Source organism: Cervus canadensis, chromosome 28 (genome assembly GCF_019320065.1).
Source record: "Cervus canadensis isolate Bull #8, Minnesota chromosome 28, ASM1932006v1, whole genome shotgun sequence".
Taxonomy (NCBI): Eukaryota; Metazoa; Chordata; class Mammalia; order Artiodactyla; family Cervidae; genus Cervus; species Cervus canadensis.
This window is the reverse complement of record NC_057413.1, coordinates 24,701,720-24,724,625: the sequence shown is the minus strand read 5'-3', so window position 1 is coordinate 24,724,625 and position 22,906 is coordinate 24,701,720. Positions and strand designations below refer to the sequence as shown.

The window sequence follows — 22,906 nt, the reverse complement described above, 5'->3', positions numbered from 1 at the left end:
GATAAAGGCATGGAGTTACCTCCTTCCTCACCCCAAGGATCTTGGATGGAGTTTCCCATTCACAGGAAGCAGCTGCCTCTCTTACTTCTTGTCTACAGGAGCCCAAAGGATTATACTTTACACCACAGCCTGACAGGGGAATGGCTTGGTGAAGAAGAAAGAAGTAACAGGAATGGGTTAATTTATTTTGGAACTTTCTCATGTGGTGTCAGAAGGGCCCAGAAAATACTGTCCCTGTCCCTCTGGGACTGTGTGATCACATACTCTGCCATCAACTTAGTTAACACCTCTTGGACTCAGGGGTTCCTTCCATCAGAGCTTGAAAGTGAAGTTGTTCAGTCCTGTCCAACTCTTTGCAACCCCACGGACTGTAGCCTGCCAGGCTCTTCCATCCATGGGATTTTCCAGGCAAGAATACTGGAGTGGGTTGCTGTTTCCTTCTCCAGGGGAATCTTCTCAACCCAGGGATTGAACCTGGGTCTCCTGCACTGCAGGCAGACTCTTTACCATCTGAGCCACCAGGGAAGACCTATCAGAGCTTAAACTAGATTATAAACCACTGGACTTTTCATTATTTAAAGTATGTTCAGGAGCACCATCCTATATTTTCAGAGCATTAACTCCACAATGAAAGGCTTAATGGGGTGTCTGGGACAAGTAAAAGTCTGACCCCCCAACTCCCCTAGGGCTTGATACTTGGAGTTTGCGGTGCCACCAAAGCCCCCACACTCATCCGTGGTGGGTAACAGGGCTCCTTACTTATCTCTCACGTAAGGACGAACACCAATGACGTCCAGGAGGAAAACCCTCCAGGTCTCTAGTGCTCCCGAGAGGAACTCTAGTGCTGCCTTCACATGGAACATCTGTACAGTCACCGTGGGATTTTTCTGGTAATGAATAACCACTTAAAGAAATAAAATCCGACCAAAGTCTGGAGTTTAGTTAATAGTAATTTACCAGTGTTGGTCTCTTAATTTTGACAAGAATGCCATAATTATGTAAGATGTGAACACAGGGGAAACTGGGTCAAGGTACACAGGAACTCTCTGGACTGTCTTTACAACTTTGTGCATCTAAAGTTCTTCCAAGAGGACTTCCCTGGTGGGCCAGTGGTTAAGAATCCACTTGCTAATACAGGAGACACGGGTTTGATTTCTGCTCCGAGAAGATTCCACATGCTGTGAAGCGGCTAAACTACAACTACTGAAGCTCGCGCCCCCTAGAGCCCATGCTCTCCAACAAGAGATGCATCCATGTGTCTGACTCTGCAACCACATGGACTGTAGCCCGTCAGACTTCTTTGTCTATGGAATTTTCCAGGCAAGAATACTGGAGTGGGTTGCCATTTCCTCCTTCAGGGGATCTTCCCAACCCAGGGATCGAACCCACGTCTCCTGCAGTAGCAGGCAGATTCTTTACCACTGAGCTACCTGGGAAGCCCCACAATGAGAAGTCCACACACTTCAATTAGAGAGTAGACCCTGCTCACTGCAATTAGAGAAAGCCCACCCACAGCAATGAAGGTCCAGCACAGCCAAAAATAAGTTTTAAAAAAAATTTTTAAATAAAATTGTTACAAGATAAAAAAAAATTTATATTTAAAAAACACCCCAACAAAACAAAACAAAAAGGTTTTGTGTTATCATATTATCAAGACATCACATCCTGATTGGTTATTCAAAGGCACTCGATAGTATGGGTGTTTCGGAAGGTGTCAGACAAACCACTAAAAGATAAAGAGACAATGAGATCAATGAAGTGAACGTGTTTTTCAAAATAAAAGCCACTACACAGATGCAGGCCTCTGGCTGTTTGTTACTATCATCGTTCTCGCCATTGGACATTTATCCTGGAGAGTGTGCCGGGAAAGGCAGGCAGTGGCTTATCAACTTTGAAAGGGAAAACGTGAGATGTGGCCTCACCTGGAAACCCTCCAGGATCCCGTGGGCCTCCTTGTCCAGGTCCAGGTCGACGGGGGGCAAGCCCAGGTCATTGCCATAGATGAGGTACACACGGCCCACGTGAATGTGGCCTGGGTGGCTGTAGCCAGGGGCGCCCACCACCAGGTCACCGTATCCATCCTGGTTGAGATCGGCCGAAGTCATCGCCCTGTAAGAAGAGGAGGGAACCCACTGCAGTGTCTACTGAGAGCTCTGGGCAGAACTGTTTCCTGTTCCTTTCTAGATTCTACAATGTAACTTCCTCTCATTGGTTTTCCCATCCGAAAATATTCAGAGGTTATATTCACCTCTGAGGTTATACTGTTTGTGGGATCCAGTCTTGTTCTCCAGAGGAAAAAAAACAAAGACAAAATTGGACAAATCAAGGCCTCTGAGCATTTCTGGACCATAGCACCTGAACACACAAAAAGCGCCCTCACAAAGCTTCTTGTTCTACATGCAAAACCCAGAGCAGACAAAGCACAATCCCGGGCTCCACCTGAGAATGGAGGAAATTCCCCTTGAGCCAACGGCACCGATCACTTTACAATTGGCTCAATTCTTCTCAGATTGTCACCTGATCAAAGACCAACTTGTGGTAAGTAGACCATTTTATTGCTACCATAGCTACATGCTGCTGCTGCTAAGTCGCTTCAGTTGTGTCCGACTCTGTGAGACCCCATAGACGCAGCCCACCAGGCTCCCCCACTCCTGGGATTCTTCAGGCAAGAACACTGGAGTGGGTTGCCATTTCCTTCTCCATAGAGGACCTTATATTGGAAAAAATTAAAGAGACTTAGTGGATATTTCTAAATAAGAGTCTATGACCTGCCGGTTATAGAGAGGGACAAATTGAGTCAATGGTTCACATGTCTCGGTTGGGGCTGGAATGACCAAGTCATTTATTTATTTGGGCTCTGATGGCCACATAAAGAATAAACAGCAGGGACTGCTCTGGTGGTTCAGTGTTTAGGAATCCACCTGCCAATGCAGGGGACAGGAGTTTGATCCCTGGTCCCAGAAGATTCCATATGCCGCAGGGCAGCTAAGCCAGTGCGCCACAACTACTAAGCCTGCGTGCTGCATCTACTAAAGCTCCCGTGCCTAGAGCCCCTGCTCTGCAACGAGAAGCCACCGTAACGAGAAGCCCACAGACCACAACAAAGAGCAGCCCCCACTTGCCGCAACTAGAGAAAGCCTCTGAAGGCCTAGTGCAGCCAAAAATATATATATTTTTTTAATAAAGAAGAAGAGACAGCTGAGCAGAGGAAAAAGAGAAGAGCAGTTTCTAACGGGTGTGACGCCTGGTGGATGGGGTCAGACACACACCATGGAGACACTGCTGGTCTGTATTCCCAAGGTGGGACCCTGGCCAGTAATGGCCCCCAAGAAGGAGCTCTGTGCTGCACCCCTCTTTATGTGGCAAGGAGCCCAGCAGAAGGCCCTCATTTGGATTTTCAGGAAGGAGGCCAAGAAGAGCCATTCATTATTCACAAATAAACAGCCAGTAGAGACAGCATTCACCCCTCCATTCCTTGTGCTGGAGCTGAATACATTAGCAGCCTGAAGAGGAAGGGCTGCTGGTTTATTGTTCCAAGGAAATTGCAATGTTATTTGTATTTTAAAAATGTGATTTTTTAAAAGACATTTTATAAAAGCCTCCAAAAAAATAGTCACTTTTACATCCTTGGGCTGTTTGGTTATGAAACAGAGTCCCCCTAAAACAAAGCTCCCTTATGAAGTTTATGATTACTCTCTCTATCCAAACCTTTATTCCCTTTCTTGTGCCCTCTGACCTCAATCCTGTTCTGCTGCTGCTGCTGCTAAGTCGCTTCAGTTGTGTCCAACTTTGTGCAACCCCACAGACGGCAGCCCACCAGGCTCCCCCGTCCCTGGGATTCTCCAGGCAAGAACACTGGAGTGGGTTTCCATTTCCTTCTCCAATGCATGAAAGTGAAAAGTGAAAGTGAAGTCACTCAGTCGTATCCGACTTTTAGTGACCCCATGGACTGCAGCCTACCAGGCTCCTCCATCCATGGGATTTTCCAGGCAAGAGTACTGGAGTGGGTTGCCATTGCCTTCTCCGAATCCTGTGCTAACTGAACACTAATCAACCAGAGTAAGATGACTAAAACTACTATTGTCCATAACACTGTTAATGTACTGTAATTGATGTTTTATATGTCATCATTAACATACAAACACAGCTTGTTTCTTCAGGGCAGGATAAGCTAGCAGATCCCCAAACCATGGACCACCTGGCCAGAGAATTGCAAACCAGAAACTTCCTAACCCCTGAAATTATGATTAAGAAATGTCACAGGATGTTGATCCCAGCTTCCTTGGTCTTCTCCTTTAAAACACTCTAACTCAAAGACCAAACTGGAGTGGACCTGAGGCTTATCCCTATCTCCCTTGCTTGGTGCCCTGTAATAAACGCTGTGCTTTCCTTCACCACAACCTGGTGTCAGTACACTGACTTTCCTGTGCAGCAGATGATGGAAACCTGAGTTGAGATTGGTAACAGTTGTTCTTTAAAAATCAAAGGAATCCCTAAAATTCTCTTTATTAAATTATTGTTGTGTCCCAGGCTTTTGCCTTATGAAGTTATAATAGTCCTGTCAGTATAATAGCCACCTACTTTTATCCTTCTAATGTCATTAGATGCCAAAAAATGTGTAATTATCTATCTCCAAAAAAATTGAAGTTTTAAAAATATTCTATAAAGTAATAGTTTATTGCTGTGGTTATTTAATAAAGTCAAAGTTCCTTATATTTAAACATATTTTTTGGTCGGAATGGCAATCATCAAAAAGTCTACAAACAATCAATGCTAGAGAGGGTGTGGAGAAAAGGGAACCCTCTTACACTGTTAGTGGGAATGTAAGTTGATACAGACACTATGGAAGATGGTATATTCCTTTAAACACTAGGAATAAAACCACCATATGACCCAGTAATCCCACTCCTAGGCATATACCCTGAGGAAACCAAAACTGAAAAAAGACACATGTACCCCAATGTTCATTGCAGAGCTATTTAATAGCTAGAACATGGAAGCAACCTAGATGTCCACAGACAGATGGATGGATAAAGAAGTTGTGGTACATATGCACAATGGAATATTACTCAGCCATAAAAAGGAAAGCATTTGAGTCAGTTCTAATGAAGTGGATGAACCTATTATACATTAGATAGAATGAGCCTATTATGCAGAGTAAAGTAAGTCAGAAAGAGAAAGATAAATATCGTATATTAATGCATATATACAGACTCTAGAAAGATGGTGCCGAAGAATTTATTTGCAGGGCAGCAATGGAGAAACAGACATAGAAAACAGACTGATGGACTTGGGAAGAGGTGAGGAGAGGGTGAGATATATGGAGAGAGTAACATGGAAACTTACATTACCATACATAAAATAGATAGCCAATGGGAATGTGCTGTATGTCTCAGGGAACTCAAACAGGGGTTCTGTATCAGCCTAGAGGGGTGGGATGGGGAGGGAGGTGGGAGGGAGGTTCAAGAAGGAGGGGATATACATATACCTAAGGCTGATTCATGTTGAGGTTTGACAGAAAACAACAAAATTCTGTAAAGCAATTATCCTCAATTGAAAAATAATTTTTTTAAAAAATCAAGGCTTAACAAAAAAACATATTTTTGACCAATCTTAAGGAGATAGTTTTATCTTTACCATAAATTAAGCAATAAATTCATGTTTTTGTTGATGAATTGATTGGAAAGTAAAGTGCTAACAGGCACCATGTTAAACATTTGTGAATGACTGCTTGAAATTAGTACTCACTGATGAAAATGTTCAGGAATTAGACACACTCATACCTACCAACCAAGCCTTGTGTAGGGAAATGACAAGTAGTAAGATGCTGAGGGGCTAGAAACATGTGTCAGTGGCTGAGAGCTGCCAATAAACATCTCACGTATGCTTCTCTCCAAAGACTTGTACATGAAGGATAAGGAATCCTGAAATTAAATGATTACAGACAGAAAAAGACACAGCATAATCAACAAAGCTACCGCTTCAAGTCAAAGGCATTAGACTTTAAGAAATAAGTTTGAGGTTTTTTTCTAATATCTGTTTACTTGGCTAAATAAAGAGTAAATAATAAATAAGTAAATATTTATTTACTTGGCTGCACTGGGTCCCAGTTGGGGCACACAGGATCTTCAATCTTCATTGCAGCACGTGGGTCTTTTAGTTTTATCATCCAAACTCTTAGTTGTGGTGTGTGGGATCCAGCGCCCTGATTAAGGATCAAACCCAGGCCCCCTGTACTGGGAGCGCAGAGTCCCAGCCACTGGACCACCAGGGAGGTCCCAAGAAGCAAGTTTTCACAAGTGATGAAAAATAACTTATTGACTCCTATCAACAAGTAAGGAGACTTAAGACGGGAAATTAGGAGAGTGAAATCACACCCACAATACACGTTCAGGGATGGGAGTTAGAGCCTAAAGGTCAGGACCATCACGAGAAGAAAGAGTCAGTTGACATTAACCTGAACCAACCACGTCAGGATAGTCTATTAATGTTCAGAATGTAACTGAACACAATAATAGTTAAAAAAATAAAAAGTTTTTAGAAGGTAAGTCCACTCAAATCTAGAACTATAAATATATTTGTGTATATATATCCTCCTTTTCTCCCCACAAACAAATGAACTGGAATGCCACCACGATGCCACAAACCCTCCCAACCATATTCAGATTGAGAGGCTGCTGGATTTGCTTCGAGTCCCAAGAAGCTGGGAAGGCATGAGGGGTCACATGTGGAGGGCTGGAAGCTGTGTGCAAGAGAAATTGGGGGGACAGCAAGCCCCCCCAGCTTAGGATGCTGAATTGTTGTTAGTGTGGTTGCTGCAGACACATAAACACAGACCAGAGCGGCCCCGAGCAACCTGGTTGGGCACTAGATACATTCAAGTTCAGGGATCACAGCTCGAAATCCACCCCAGGTGACACAAGACCAAACAAGAACTGTCGGCTGCCCCAGAGCAGCTTCAGCTCAGAGCCGTGGGGCAGCCCTGAACCCCCAGGCTCCAGAGAAGCACAGCTTAGCAGGGCCCTGCAGGAAGGGACTCAGCCTTCTGTTTTTCCAGTCTAACCTCTCCGGCAGGTCGCCCCCGGATTGCTCACCTGAAGCCCAGTTCTGGCTTCCTCATTCATTCAGAAATCGCCACGCCAGGCATCACGCCAGGCATCACGCCAGGCCTTGGAAATGTAAATTCCTTCTCTTACACAACTTTTCCTTGTGTGAAGGAGACAGATACAAATAACTGCAGCACGCATGATGTGTGTTTGGACAGAGCTCCCTGGTCTAAATCTCAGTACATCATTTGCAGAACTCATTGCAAAATGAAAATGCAGAGCTGCTTGTTCAAAATCTATTAAGAATTTGACCCTCCTCCACTGCTGGTGAGAATGAAAACTGATACAACCACTATGAAGAAGAGTATGGAGTTTCCTCAGAAAACTAAAAATGGATTTATTATATGATCCAGTAATCCCACTCCTGGGCAAATATCCAGAGAAAATCATTAATTCAGAAAGACACATGCACACTAATGTTCATTGCAGCACTATTTACAGTAGCCAAGATATGGAAGTAACCTAAATGTCCATCGACAGAAGAATGAATAAAGAAGATGTGGTGTGTGTGTGTATATATATATTTATACACACATACCAGAATACTACTCAGCCATAAAAAAAGAACGATATAATGTCATTTGCAGCCAGATGGATGGACCTAGATATTATCATACAAAGTAAAGTAAATCAGACAGAGAAAAACAAATATCATATGATATCATAAGTGGACTCTTCAAAAAATGATACAGGGAACTTATTTACAAAACAGAAACAGACTAACAGACTTTGAAAACAAACTTAGGGTTACCAGAGGGGAAACAGTGTGGGGAGAGAAAATTAAGAGTTTGGAAACAACACATACCCACTACTATATATAAAATAGATAATCAACGAGGACTTACTATATAGTACAGGGAACTCAATATTCTGTAATAGTCTACGCAGGAAAAGAATTTGAAAAAGAAGGGCTATATATGTATATGTATAATTAAATCACTTAGCTATATACCTGAAAGTAACACAACATTGTAAATCAACTATACTTCAATATAAAATAAAATTTAAATTTAAAAAAGGTAAGAATTTTAAGGCAATAACAGCAGAACATTAAAGCAAATATGGGGTGGGACTTCCCTGGTAGTCCAGTAGCTAAGACTCCATGATCCCAATGCAGGGGGCATCAGTTCAATCCCTGGTCAGGGAACTAGATCCCACATGCTGCAACTAAGATTGAGTGCAGCCAAATAAACAAATATTTAAAAACTTTAAAATGAATAAATAAACCAAGTAGGGGGCCCTTCTAAGCGTGACGAAGAGGACCTTCTACATGACTGCCCCGGCCGCACACTGTGAAGCAGGCTCCACTGGGACCCTCGCCCAGGTCACAAAATCGTTTAAACCCTTCTCTACAATCTGATGCCAATTTCCCTTCCCGACTCTCGCAAGTACTTTGATTCCTTGTCCTGTGATCCAGGCAAATAAGACTGTTCAAATTTCTAAACATCCTTAAATAATCCTAACCCATTACCAGAAATACATGCTCAATGACGAAAAACTGTCAGTTGGTTACTATTCAAGGCCTAACTCAGATTCCAGCTTCTGCATGAAACCTTCTCTGATGGCAGTTACATAATTTTATTTTTTTTAATCTAAGAGGCTGTGTCTCTCCTCCCACCAACCATGGTTGGAGAAACGGTTGCATCTTACTCAGAAATGGTTAGTTCTGTATTTATCACCCCATTAGACTAAAATTTTCTAAACATTAGAGACTATTTCCCTTTCATCTCTTATCCCCCCAGTAGAATGGCTGACACTTAAGATGATCTCATGGAGGAACTTGATAGGCAGTGGCCTTCCCTTGGTGTGGGGCTTTGCACTATGAGCCTACAATACTGCCGACACACGTTGCTCTAAGGACAGAGCAAGAGTGACCCAAGGGCCACCTGAGCTCCACTGGGCTTTCCAAAGGCCACTGAGACTCAGGCCTTCAACACAGGATGTCTCCAGAACAAACCAGACTTGAAGACCAAGGATACTTGTGAGCCCAGGTGACTTTCAATGAACGATTAAACAGCCAATGATCCTACAAAACGCAGTTATCACAGGAAGCAGAATGTACCTCTCCATTAAAAGCAGAAAATTCTTACCATGGTCCAGGAATCCACACTAAAGAACACTCCTCTTCTGGTATAGTTTATATGCTTTCCAATATTTTTAGTTAGGGCTGCAGTCACATTTTTATGAAAACCATTCTTCTGTACTTTTGAGCTGCTAGAGAGAGAGAGGAATGAAATAGTTAAGACTGAGGAAATAGCAACTCACGCTGAATAACTGAGTTAAAGATGTCATCAAGTTAACCCCAGGTTAAAAGGTCATAAAATTTTAACATCTGCAAGTTGAAGGAACAGCAACACAAAAAGCAAAGTTTTAGAAAAACTTCTATAGGCTATTCCACAACATCTTTTAATAAATCCATTTCCAAGGTTGAAAAAGCCAGTCCTTAACAAAAATATTTTCTATAGCCTCAAAGTTCTTTAAGTGTATGAGTTTGGATTCTTTCCAGATTACTAAAAAAAATCAGAAGTTAAATCAACATTTCATATTAATGGCCAAGACATGGTCATAGTTGTTCAGGAAACTGGTATGCGAGTCGACTGATTTTGCTTTAAAGACATGGGAGAATTAATTATACAATAAAAATACATTTTTAAATCCTATGTTTTAACGTCTACATATCAGAAGCCTAAAAAGGCCAGGTAGGTTTCAGAAATGCTTACAGACAGGCCACAGATGAACAAAGAGGGCCTAAGACATTAGACAGTGTAGGGACTCCCCAACAATCTAGAGTTCTTAAACCCAACCTAAAGACATGCAGTTATATTAAAACAAAACTTATCTAATTTGAATAACTTAAACAGTGAGGACTTACCTGAACTCTTTTTGCACACTTTCAATTCTTTTGAAGCTCTGAACTCCTCTTTTATTGCAATGTCTTTCCTTTTGAGTATCTAACACTTGCTCACCCTTAAATATCTTGGCTGAAGCATCAACTCTTCACAGGTAGTCTCCTGTGACTGAGTCAGGATACTCTGTGGTACATCATGAGCGCCCAGTGCCTGCCCTTCCTAACGCTCAGGAACTGACAAGTTCCCGTTCAGTGACCATCTGTCCACCCGCCAGGCCATCCATCCTGAGAGCAGAAGCTGTTTCTGTCTTGTTCACAATGAGGTCTCTAAACGCCTAAACTAGTTCCTGGCACCTAATGATGAGGACACAATATAATTTGTGCTATCTTATTAGTAATATAATATTTACAGGATTAATACGGTTATTAAATCCATGAATAAATGGTTGGTACCCAACTCCAGCAGGCAGTACCACCTCTGAGAATACAAATCAGACCCTCTGGCTCTCTTCCTCAGAAACTAACTGAGAGGGCTTCTCCCACCCAGTATCATTAATAATTACTTTTTCAGGGAAGAATACGGTCACAGTGTATGAGAAATGGCAATAATGTAATGATAATAATATGATTACCTATCATTTACTAGTTAGTGAGCAACTTAGTAACGTGGTTTGCTGTTTTGTTTAGTCACTCAGTCGTGTCCAACTCTTTTGTAACCCCATGGATTGTAGCCCGTCAGCCTCCTCTGTCTGTGGGACTTCCCAGGCAAGAATGCTGGAGTAGGTTGCCATTTCCTTCTCCAAGGGATCTTCCTGATCCAGGGCTCAAACCCACGTCTCCTGCATCTCCTGCACTGGCAGGCAGGTTCTTTACCACTGGCACGACCTCGGAAGCCTTACTAAGGTGGTAATTGCTTTCTATCCACTCACGCACACACCACAACTCTGGGAGTATGGATATGTATATTTTCCAGTTTGCCAGAGGAAGCTGCAGCTCAAAAAATAATTAGGCAACTTGTTTAAAAATCACACAATGGCGGCCCTGGAGCCAGAACCTCTGTCTACAAAGCCCATGCTTTCAGAGTCTACAGAGTACCCCTCTGCATGAGATGTTCTTTTTCTGTGAGTCATTTGCGAATCCACTTACCCCTGGGTGTTGTTTTGTTGACCGCCACATGTGATGAACAGAGGGTTCTCAGGGAGGTCGCAGTTACTAGAGAAATAGTCAAATGAGTTAGGCGTTTTTCTACCTTCTTTTCAAGCATGAATTTTTCTGAGAATCACTGTCACATTTCAAGCCGTCTCCCCGAAGTCTTCGTGTAGAGGTGTTTATCACTTAGCCAGACAGGACTGGTGAAGGGCCTGAGTCCTACTTGATGGGGGTGGATAAGCAGGTGGTAACAGGTCACACCCCACCACTGGTCACCCCCAGACTCAGCTTCCCCCTTCCCTCCCAATTCCATCTGCTGAGTTCTCCCTGCTGACAGGAACCATCTCAGAGCTAGAGACTGAAAGAAAATCACTCCCAACTGTGTCACCTTCTGCCCATTGATGTTTGGTGTTATAATCTCAGTCTCATTCCTTTCAAAGCTAAAATTTTAAAGTGCCTGGTGGGGATTTCCCTGGCTAAGACTTCACACTCCGTGTGCAGGGGGGCCTGGGTTCAGTCCCTGGCTGGGGAACTAGATCCCACATGCTGAAACCACAATCAAAGATCCTGAGTGCCACAACTAAGACCAGTGCAGCCAAATAAATTTTTTTTTTAATTTTTAAAATAAAATTCTCTGGTGTTCCAGTGGATAGGACTCTGCACTTTCACTGCCATGGGCCCAGGTTCCATCCCTGGTTGGGGAACTAAGATGCCATAAGCCACTGGGCACAGCCAAAAAAACAAATAAAAATAGCTGCAGCACCTCTAACCTTTGCTTTAATAAAAATTAAAAACAAAAAGTTACAAACTCAATAATTAAGTAGGTAACTAAGTCTCCCTTTTTACAAGTAAAAAGGCTCTGATAGAATGTAAGACGTGAACTTTCTCCCTAAAACCAAACAGAAGCACTAAGAGAGTGGGGATTACACAAGAGTTTATTCTAGGATGAAGACTATTTGGAGGGAGAGGAAGACTGGAAAATCCCATGGACAGAGGAGCTGCCACAGACCCTCTTTCCCCCTGCTGGCTGATGCTTAAGCTGTCCTTGCCCTGCAGAAGGTCTGCCTCCAGTGGTCCCTATCCAGACCCAGCCCTACCCTGCCCATTTCAGCAGCATGGGAGGGGCTCCGTCCTGAGTGGTGAGGCTGGAAATTGGTTATGAGAGAACCTCGGCTCCCTCAGACCATGAACAGATCCTGTGAGAACCGGAATGTCTAATGTTGCAGTTGGAACTGGGGACAAGACCAGTCTGCCCTGGTCTGCATCTGAGTCTCTGGTTGACATTCACTCTGGGTGTGCTGGGGCGGAGCAGAAAAGGAGCCGGAGGTTGAGATGCTCTCCCATCGGGGCTGCATGTCAAATTGCAACAGAAGGCTGTGCCTTATAAATGCCTTCATTTCTGATTTTCTTTAGGAGTATGAGGCTTAAGTGAAGTGCCCTTTGAAACCCTGAAGCCCTAGAGCTCAATCGGGGTGGAGAGGAAGATGTCCATATCCACTGCTGGAGCTTGGGGAGGTGGGCGCCCCAGCCCACAGCATGGGGTCTCCCAAAAGAAACAGATGTTGCACAGCTGGGGAAGTGGATTCCTTCCCACCTGGGCCATTTCTCCCAGGCCATGAACTTGGCAAAATCTACCTCTCCATCCCTAGGACAGGAGAGACATCAGCAAACCCAACCAGATGGGAATGAGTTGGAGTTTTGAGGTGACAGTTTCCATTCTTTCCCTGCTTCATTAGGACATGACAGCACTTCCTGAGACTTTGTCCTCATTTGATCAACTGAAAAACCTGGGTTTTATGATGGGGATGGAATAGCAATACAGGGAGTGATTGGTAGGAGAAAGAGTAACAATTCACCTGGTCCCATTCTTTAACATGTAACTTGTCAGACGGTAAATATTAGTGGACCAAAACGCCATATCATCCAGCCCTCCTAGGAAGTATTCTTGAAATTGTTCCACCAAAAATGGGGATTTTCCAGAATAAGTGGGATAAAGCTATGGCAAAGAGAAAGAAAAATAATAAACAACTGAAACAAGTGCTTCTTATGGTATCTTTATAACATTTTCAATTCAGATTTTGAAGAATAAATGCCTTTACCTTGGAAATAGCTAACATCTCCGCATACCTGCAACATAAGCAATAATTTAGACTGTGAGTTGTGATTTCCACGAAGATATGAAACGAATGAAGAAAAAGTTCCAGCAACAGGTATCCACTATCATGCAGCTGACTTTGAACAAGCAAAATCCATAAATCCAATACCCACACTCAGGTAGCCAAAGCATTGGAAAGTGTGTTAAGGAATTCACAATAAAATCACTTGCAAATATTCCTCCAGTTACACTTACATTTCCAAGAACTGAAGGTATGTACAATCAACAATGGCTTTTTTGGTGATGACCGCTTGGCCGTAGAGTTCTTTATAAATTCCCAGGAGATCTTCAACAGGCACATACCTGAGAAAAGCATTAGAATGAAATAAGGGCTGTTTTGATTCTGAAGTTGAAGATAACAACAGTAGCCACAGCAGCTACCAGTGATTCCAGGATTTAACAGTTGCCAGGATTCATGCAAAGGACTTTATATGCATTATTCATTTAAACCTACCAACAACCCTGGGTGGTCGATACTATCACAGTCCTACTTCACATACAGGAAACTAAGGCACAGAAAAGTTCAATAATTTGCCCAAGGCTGCAGAACAAATGACTGGTACCCTAATCAAATATTTATACAAATATAAGAAACTGTGAGTAGCTCTCATAGTCAACAAAAGAGTCTGAAATGTGGTACTTGAGTGCAATATAAAAAATGACAGAATGACCTCAGTTCATTTTCAAGGCAAATCATTCAACATCACAGTAATCCAAGTCTATGCTCCAACCACTAATGCCAAAGAAGCGGAAGTTGAACAGTTCTATGAAGACCTACAAGACCTTTTAGAACTAACACCAAAAAAAGATGTTCTTTTCATCATAGGGGACTGGAATGCAAAAACAGAAGTCAAGAGATACCTGGAGTAACAGGCAAGTTTGACTTTGGAGTACAAAATGAAGCAGGATAAAGACTAACAGAATTTTGTCAAGAGAACACACTGATCATAGCAAACACCTTTTTCCAACAACACAAGAGAAGACTCTATACATGGACATCACCAGATGGTCAATACTGAAATCAGATTGATTATATCTTTGCAGCTGAAGATGGAGAAACTCTATACAGTCAGCAAAAATAAGACTAGGCGCTGACTGTGGCTCAGATCATTCCTTATTGCAAAAGTTACACTTAAATTGAAGAACGTAGGGAAAACCACTAGACCATACAGGTATGACTTAGAGTAAATCCCTCATGATTATACAGTGGAGGTGATGAATAGATTCAAAGGATTAGATCTAGTGGACAAAGTGTCTGAAGAGCTATAGGTGGAGGTTTGTAACACTGTACAGGAGGCAGTGACCGAAACCATCCCAAAGAAAAAGAAACACAAGAAGGCAAAGTGATTGTCTGAGAAGGCTTTACAAATAGACAAGGAAAGAAGAGAAGCAGGAGAAATATCAACAACCTCAGATATGCAGATGATACCACTCTGATGGCAGAAAGTCAAGAGGAACTAAAGAGCCTCTTGATGAGGGTGAAAGAGGAGAGTGAAAAAGCCAGCTTAAAACTCAGCATTCAAAAAAACTAAGATCATGGCATCTGTTCCCATCACTTCATGGCAAATAGAAGTGGGGAAAGTGGAAGTAGTAACAGATTTTATTTTCTTGGGCTCCAAAAATCACTGCAGATGGTAACTGCAGCCATGAAATTAAAAGATGCTTGCTCCTTTCCTCCTTTAAGGAAAGCTGTGACAAACCTAGAGAGCATATTAAAAAGCAGAGATATCACTTTGCTGACAAAGGTGTATATAGTCAAAGTTATGATTTTTCCAGTAGTCATGTACAGATGTGAAAGGTGGACCACAAAGAAGGCTGAGTGTTAAAGAATCGATGTTTTGAATTATGGTGTTGGAAAAGACTCTTGAGAGTCCCTTGGACTGCAAGGAGATCAAGCCAGTCAGTCCTAACAGAAATCAACCCTGAATATTCACTGAAAGGACTGATGCTAAAGCTGAAGCTCCAATACTTTGACCACATGATGCGAAGGGCTGACTCACTGGGAAAGACCTTGATGTTGGGAAAGACTGCAGGCAAAAGGAGAGGGGGGCGTTGCAGAAGGTGAGATGTTTAGATCGTATTACCAACTCAATGGCCATGAATTTGAGCAAACTCCCCAGATAGTGCAGGTCAGGGGAGCCTAGCATGCTGCAGTCCATGGGGTCTCAAAGTCAGACAGGACTTAGAGACTGAACAACAACAAATAAAAGGAATGTTTAGTTTTGCAAATTCAGAGTTCAAAGAGCAATAGAAGATATTTTTATTCTTTTGAGTTGAATCACTCTCAGGAATCATTTTTTTTAAAAACACTCCAAAATAACTCCTAATCCCAACATCCTACTTTCAGAATACACAGTGGTAGGTAGTAAAAAAGAATTCTAAGTCAAGCTTTTGATTCAGACGTATTAGTTATTTCAGTTGGAGGAAAAGCCACATTTTAAAAATTAGATTTATACTGTTGTCATTTATCTTTAAGAAACTTTAGATTATACCAGATATAAATATAAATACAAACAAAACCTAATTTAGTGTATCTATAAGAAGGAATCTATTGAGATGTCCATTTTTTACTTTACAAGCACACCAGAATGGTCTTCTCCTAAATATAGCTTAAAAGTCTAGCAAAAAGCCTAACAAAAATATTTTTTTTAGATGAATCACCAAGCTAGCAAGAAAGTGAAATTTTTCCAATGGCCAAAAATAAGTTGGAACTGGAAACTTTGACAGGTTAGTGAGTGGGAAAGCCAGTTTTTGCTCTGAAGACATCTGCTAAACCTGGGAACCTAGGAGGCTTTTTTTTTGGATAGTTGTATGGCATACAGGAGACAAGAGCTAAAGAATAGGAATCACCCAAAGTGGGCCATTTCTCACAGGAAACGCCTCATTAAAGGCCATACCTTCTGCATGAGTATTAGCCAGAAATAAATTCAACACACTAACAAGGACAGCAAAGAAACCTCTGTCTTCATCTTAGAAATGGAAAAAGAGAGGGAAAGCTATCTTGTCTCTAGAATCGGTAACCACTACCCAACCCTACAAATATTTTGTCTTGCGTTCATGCTATCTGTGTGGTCAGAAAAACTTCCAGGGTTGAATATCATTTAAATGTGGTTCCAGTTAATAGTGCCTTGAGGTAGCCTGCAGAAGGTAAGACAAGCCTTCCCTGGAGAAATGCAACTGTAACGCAAGCCTTGAGGACCTTCAAGCCTTCAAGCACCACTGAATAAGACTGAAAGAAGACCAGATCCCGGTGAGGTACAATGTGAAATGCGCATCTCATCCCGTGCAGAGCACCCTGTGCGGAGAGTCGGTGGAGAACCTCAGGTCCCTGCTGCCACCAACTCTTCCCGGGGCATCCAAAGGCCAGTTGTCCTCATCTGCCTCGAGAGTGACCTGTTGATTCTGGGTCTCCCTTAGTTCTGAGGCAGCTGGACCAGGGATGGGAATGGGCAACTTGCCAGGCCCCCAGTTCTAGTTCTTTGTTCTGTAAGCATTCCTCCCTGCTTCCAGCTCTTCATACTCAGACTAAGGCTGAGGGACAGAGTTATGTCACCTTCCCTCTGCTTAGTAAACATGTGAACAAAAAACAACAACAGAAAGAACAGTGTATCCAACAGTATCTGATAAGTCGGACTTGAAGGCAGTAAGTATTGTAAAATATAAAGACAGCCACCAGATAGAAATTCCATTCACCAGAAAGACATGAGATTTGAAAATGTGAATATACTTAACATATGTTCAAACACATGTATAGCAAACTTTGATCTAACTATAAGGAGAAACTGAAAAATTTCATCATCATAGGAGGAGATTTTGAAATGAATTTCTCAGTAATTGTGAGACTGTCCAGATAAAAGTAGTAAGATTATATTATTTAAAACTTATGAATCTTTTGATTTGAGCAGTACATTTAAAAAGCTTGAGCTAATACATATATATACACACACACACACACACACACACACATATAATGTTAAACTACAAATTGGAGAATTAACATTCCTTTCAAGTACAGATAAAAAATTAAAAATAGATAATTAAATAAATTCTAATAGATAAAAATTAATCATTTGGTAGACCTTTAAGTCAAGACTGAAATTTCATAGGAACCAAAGTAGAAGGAAAAAAATAAATATAAGAAAAAGTAATGAAAAAGAACATATAGTATTAATAGAAAGGATCAATAAAGCCAAAAGTTTTTTCAATAATAAAACTGAAAAACATTAGACATGATTAATTGTTTAAAAATATTAAGAGAAGGCACAATAAATAACATTATAGATACCAAACAAACAGAAGTACAAGTAAAATGAGGGGGAAAAAATGAGGATATTATGAACTCCCTTAAGCCAAAATGTTTAAACACTCAGACAAAATAGAAAAGTCCTAGAAAAATAATAAAACTCTTTAAGAAGAAACTGAAAAACAGTACAGTCCTAAAACCAAAAGTCACTACTTTTTAAAACATCTGGTTTTATAGACAAGTTCTACCAAACATGCAAGAAATCAAAGTTATAATCTTACACAAACTTCCAGAAAACAGCAAAGGAAGGTATACTCCTCACCTGATTCATGAAATCAGGTGAGGAGTATACCTTTGAATAAAGGTACATTTCTTCAAGGTACATTTGAAGAAAAAGGACAGGCTGGGAAATCAGCCCTGATAGATGTCAAAATGCATTAAAGCTGTTTTAGTTTTAAAACTCAGTATTGCTCAGGAATAATCAATTAGGCCAATAGAACATGATAGAAAGCCCAGAAACTGACCCACATATACATGGAATTTTATGTCAGAGAGAACACTGCAGATGAGTGAAGAAGATCAGACTATTGATAAATGGTTCTGAGATAATCAGTTATCTCTGTAGGAAAAAAATAAAATTTCTATCACAGAATATACAAAAAGTTAACTCCAGGTAAATTAAAGATCTAAAGTTAAGAAATGAAACTATACTGTGATAACCTAGAAGGGTGGGAAGGGGTGGGAGGGAGATTCAAGAAGGAGGGGATATATGTACACCTATGGCTGATTCATACTGATATATGGCAGAAACCAACAATACTGTAAAGTGATTATCCTACAATTTAGAAAATAAATTAGAAAAAAGAAAAAAAAAATGAAACTATAAAATATTTAGAAGGCTATGTAGGAGAATAACCTCATGCCCTCAAGGTAGGAAAGGATTTCTTAAATAAGATGTCAAAAGTACAAATTACAAAGGAAGAGACTGATACATTCAACTACACTAAAACTAATAAATTCTATTTATCAAGATATACCATAAGTAAAAAGACATGCCACAAACTATTAAAAGATATTTATATCAAATGATTGATAAACTGACAAAAGATTGAACTCAGAATATACCAAGAGCACTCAGAAATAAAAAGGAAAACCCAACAGAAAAATAGGCTAAAAACCAAACAAGTTTCTCACTTAAAATGAAATACAATCGATAAAATAGGAAAGAATATTCAAACTTATTATAACAGTAACCTGGAAAATGAGAATTTAAACTTTAAGGAGATATCATCTTATACCAAATAGGTTAGAAGAATTTTAAAGCTGGACAATACCAAGTATTCGAGAACGCAGAAGGAGAACAAAGCTGATGGGAGTACAAATTGGGAAGACCATTCTAAATGACAGCCAGGGATTATTTACCTAGGTTAAACGTGCCTAAGTCCTATGGCCCAACAGTTCCACTTCTGGTACCATTTATTTGAAAGAAATTCCCCTCTAGTGCAAAAATACATGTACAAAAATGTACCCAGCAACATGATGTGTAAAGCAAAAACACTTAACACTACTTACACATCCAGCACTAGAATCAAGTCATATTGGTAGATTTACACAAGGGAGGGCCATACAGTGGTGAAAATCAATGGACTATTGCTGAACATATCAATATGATTAAATGTCAGGGAAATAATTTTAAACAAAAACATTTTTAAATTAAATTCTAATTTAAAATTTAATTTTAAGCAAAATGCATGATGTATAATTCTATTTAAAGTAAAAACTCATATAATATTTTGCATACAGATATGACTGTGCTTATGTGCTCAGCTGTGTCTGACTCTCTGCGACCACATGGACAGCAACACACCAGGCTCCTCTGTCTGTGGAATTTCTGGAGTGGGTTGCCATTTCCTACTCCAGGGGATCTTCCCGACCCAGGGATCAAACATCTCTTATGTCTCCTGCATTGACAGGCGGGTTCTTTGCCACTGGTACCACTTGGGAAGCCCCATGGATATGGCTACATGTAGTAAAACTCTAAGGGAAAAGCGACTAAGTGATTAAGAGAATCTAAGGTTGTGGGTATACCTGGCGGGAGAAAAGGTGATACGACAGAAGGAAAGGCAGGGAGCCTCTATATTCCAGCAATGGTCTACTTCTTAAGGTAGCTGGCAGCTATACAGTATTTTTTATTTATAAAAAATACATTATTTTATATGTTTGGCATAATTCACAGATTTTTAAAAGAATCTATTTAGACTAATCTTTAGTTATGCTTTCCAACATGTACAAATGTAGAAGGCTCCTTATTACATTGTAAGTTTTACTTTCTAAGGAAAAAAAGAATCAAGTTCCTAACTGCCACTTGGGTATCACATATTTAAATATACATTGCTCTTACCAGTGCCGTGAGAGGTAATTAAATTTAAACTCGAACTGGCTCAACACGTCTCCTCCTATGATATGAGAAAAATATTTGCTTTTGGAGAATTAATGACAATGCATAGCAAGCTTCTTTGAACATAACTTTGCACAATCCAGTTTATTAGTTCTTCACACTGTTATAGGTTTCTGTTCATTATTTTAGTTGCATAGGCACATCTTTAAGAAAAAAATGATCTTTTAAAATCTTAGTGAAACACATGAATTAAGAAAGAGAATTAATTAAGAGAATAAAGAAACTCATATAACCAAAAGTTTTTTTTTTACTTTAAGATGGACTATAAAGATTCTTCTATTTAAATAAACACTACTCACCAACACTGTGCATATTTAAAGGTAATTAAATATAGAAAAATGATGGAGTTTATCCATTTAAAGCTAAAGTATTAGGAGACACTAGGCAACGAATTTAAATCTAATTTTAAAAGTAATGCTTTTCTAAAATAATGGCACAAGTCAATGATAAAATATAATGGTGTTTTTTTGGTTGTTTTGTTCTTTTTTTGGCTGCACCTTAAGGCATGTGGAATTTCCCTGACCAGGGATTGAAACTGAGCCCCCTGCATGGAAGCGCAGAGACTTCTTAACCACTGAACCACCAGGGAAATCACCATTTTTTTGTTTGGTTTTTACAAAATACATATATATTATTATATATTATATAATATATATACATATATGTATATACATATACACATATATATATATATAGTGCAAATATACATATATAAAATATATTTATAATCTTTGCAGATGTGCATCTCTATATTAAATGAATTATTCCTGTACTCTAAACAATTGCAATATTAAAATAGAAAGCTAGTGGCAAGAAACTAAAAACATACATACATAAGGTATAATAGTGACTACAAGTGAAATATAACTACCACGAAAGACAATCTGGCAAATGTAAATAAATAGTACCGAAATCACCAGCCGGATGTGCCTCGGAATAGGAGTTGTGAAAATCAATCTGAGGGAAAAAAGAGAACCATCCAGTATATATCACAAATTGAAGCCCAAACTCTTACCCTGCAATGAAGCAATGCGTGGGACCCAATGACTACTGAGGACGTGGAGTGACTGGACTCATTTTTCAAAGAAACATTTAATTTTATTATTTGTTTTTTTAAAAAAAAGATCCTGGCAGCTGAGTTGTATGCTTCATGTCTTAACAGATAAAGCTGTTGCAAACATTTGTATCTAACAGGATACATGAACAATCTCTGAGTGCAAATTTAAATTTTTTACAGGATAGTATTAATATCAGTGAATAGCCAGAGGGGACTTTCATCAGGCAAGGTCACAATTTTCAGTGGGGATATGGCATCTTCATATAAAAAAGGAAAAAAAAAAAAAAAACAAAAGCATGTTAACTTACTTTTAAATAAAACCAGGTAGTAGGGGTTTATACCTCTATTAAGATGCACAGCTTGAATAAAACATAAAATTTCTCAAATGTTGTTTGTGACTAAGCAGAACATGACATCTATGGATGTTTTCAGGGCACACTAGTCAATCTGCCCACAAGGATGAATTTACGCAGGTAGCAAATGTGTAAGAGTAATGGACAAGAATATATGGAAATCTAATGAATACTGCATTGGGCAAAGAGTCTTATTTCCATGTGAATCTGAATAACCTAAAGATTTTCTTTTCCTAAAATGGTCAGTTTTTTTATTTCATTTTTTTTAGCACCAAAAACATTTTGTATTTAGGTACAGCCGATTAACAATGTCGTGGTCGTTTCAGGTGAATAGTGGAGGGACTCAGTCATACATATACATGTATCCATTCTCCCTTCAACCCCTCTCCCATCCAGATTGGCACATAACATTGTTGATTATCCATTTTAAATATAGCAGTGTGTATATAACCTTTCCAAAGTCCCTAACTATCCTAAAAGAGTCAGTTTTGAATCTTGGGTAGGACAATATTATTCCCACAAATTAATTAACCTGAAGCTATATACTCACGGCAGCCATTGTCCTGAGAAATCCTTGTTCAATACCCAGGCTATGCCAGTTGACATCAGCCACCATGTGAGACGTAATTCCAAACAGGAAAGCTATCAATTTCTCTGTGTCCTGCCAAATAAGCAAATTAGAGTTGGGGGTAGGAGGAAGGTAGTTATTTTATAGCAATCTTATTAAAAGGATTAATAAATATGAATTCATTTCCATTACTGAGACGTAACAAAACATCAGAGACAGGTATGTTGTAGTTACCCCCGAACCACAAAGGAGTTTTTTTGAACTGTTTCTGAGTGCCTTAAAACTGCTTTCAGATTTATTCACTAGGGGAGCAAAACAACCGAGTGACATGCCCCAAATTTTAAAAACATTGCTTATTGAAAATAAAACTGAAGATGTAAATTTTGAAAAATCATTTGTTCACGTGTTAATTAGCTATTTACTGTGTTCCATATGCTGTGTTTGGCATTGTGGCAGAAGGGTGAGTAGCCCTCAGAATCTGGATTTAAGGGTTGGGGTTAGAAATGGAGTTAATGCAGGTGCAATGATAGTTCTTGGCAAGTCTGGAACTGAGTATTTTTAGGGCTAGAGGCTGTGCCTACCTCATCCCAGGGAAGAGGATGGTTCTTCCGGATATAATGAATGCTTGCATTAAGAAATGGAGTCCAGTGAGTGCTCTCTGACACGTCATGGAATTGTCCTGACAAAACAGAAGCAACTCTCAGAGGTCCTTCTTAAAAGGCTGAAGATTCTCTTGTATATTCATACCACATCTTTCTTTATCCATTCATCTGTCGCAGACACTTCGATTGTTTCTATGTCTTTGCTAATGTAAATAGTGCTTCAACAAACACTGGGGTACTTGTGTCGATTTGAACAATGGACTATTACTCAGTCATAAAAAGGAATGAAAGTGGGTCATTAGTAGAGACGTGGATGAACCTAAAGACTATCCTACAAAGTAAGTCAGAAAGAGAAAATCATCTATTA

The 22,906-nt window shown here is 40.1% G+C and overlaps 1 protein-coding gene across 5 annotated transcripts in view; it reads right to left on the bottom strand.

Moving 5' to 3' along the window:
• Positions 1 to 22,906, bottom strand: part of GPLD1 (glycosylphosphatidylinositol specific phospholipase D1) — a 51,990-nt gene that overhangs the window by 13,235 nt on the left and 15,849 nt on the right. For 4 of the 5 annotated variants that reach the window (XM_043450317.1, XM_043450318.1, XM_043450320.1 and 1 more), the window contains 11 exons: positions 22,519 to 22,616; positions 21,920 to 22,030; positions 20,868 to 20,916; positions 19,903 to 19,957; positions 13,454 to 13,561; positions 13,203 to 13,230; positions 12,960 to 13,099; positions 11,101 to 11,166; positions 9,197 to 9,320; positions 5,788 to 5,924; positions 1,923 to 2,109 (listed from right to left, as the gene is read on the bottom strand). In XM_043450317.1, coding sequence (XP_043306252.1) covers positions 1,923 to 2,109; positions 5,788 to 5,924; positions 9,197 to 9,320; positions 11,101 to 11,166; positions 12,960 to 13,099; positions 13,203 to 13,230; positions 13,454 to 13,561; positions 19,903 to 19,957; positions 20,868 to 20,916; positions 21,920 to 22,030; positions 22,519 to 22,616 — 1,103 coding nt within the window. The remainder of the gene's footprint in view (positions 1 to 1,922; positions 2,110 to 5,787; positions 5,925 to 9,196; positions 9,321 to 11,100; positions 11,167 to 12,959; positions 13,100 to 13,202; positions 13,231 to 13,453; positions 13,562 to 19,902; positions 19,958 to 20,867; positions 20,917 to 21,919; positions 22,031 to 22,518; positions 22,617 to 22,906) is intronic. The other variant, XM_043450319.1, reaches the window with a different exon arrangement.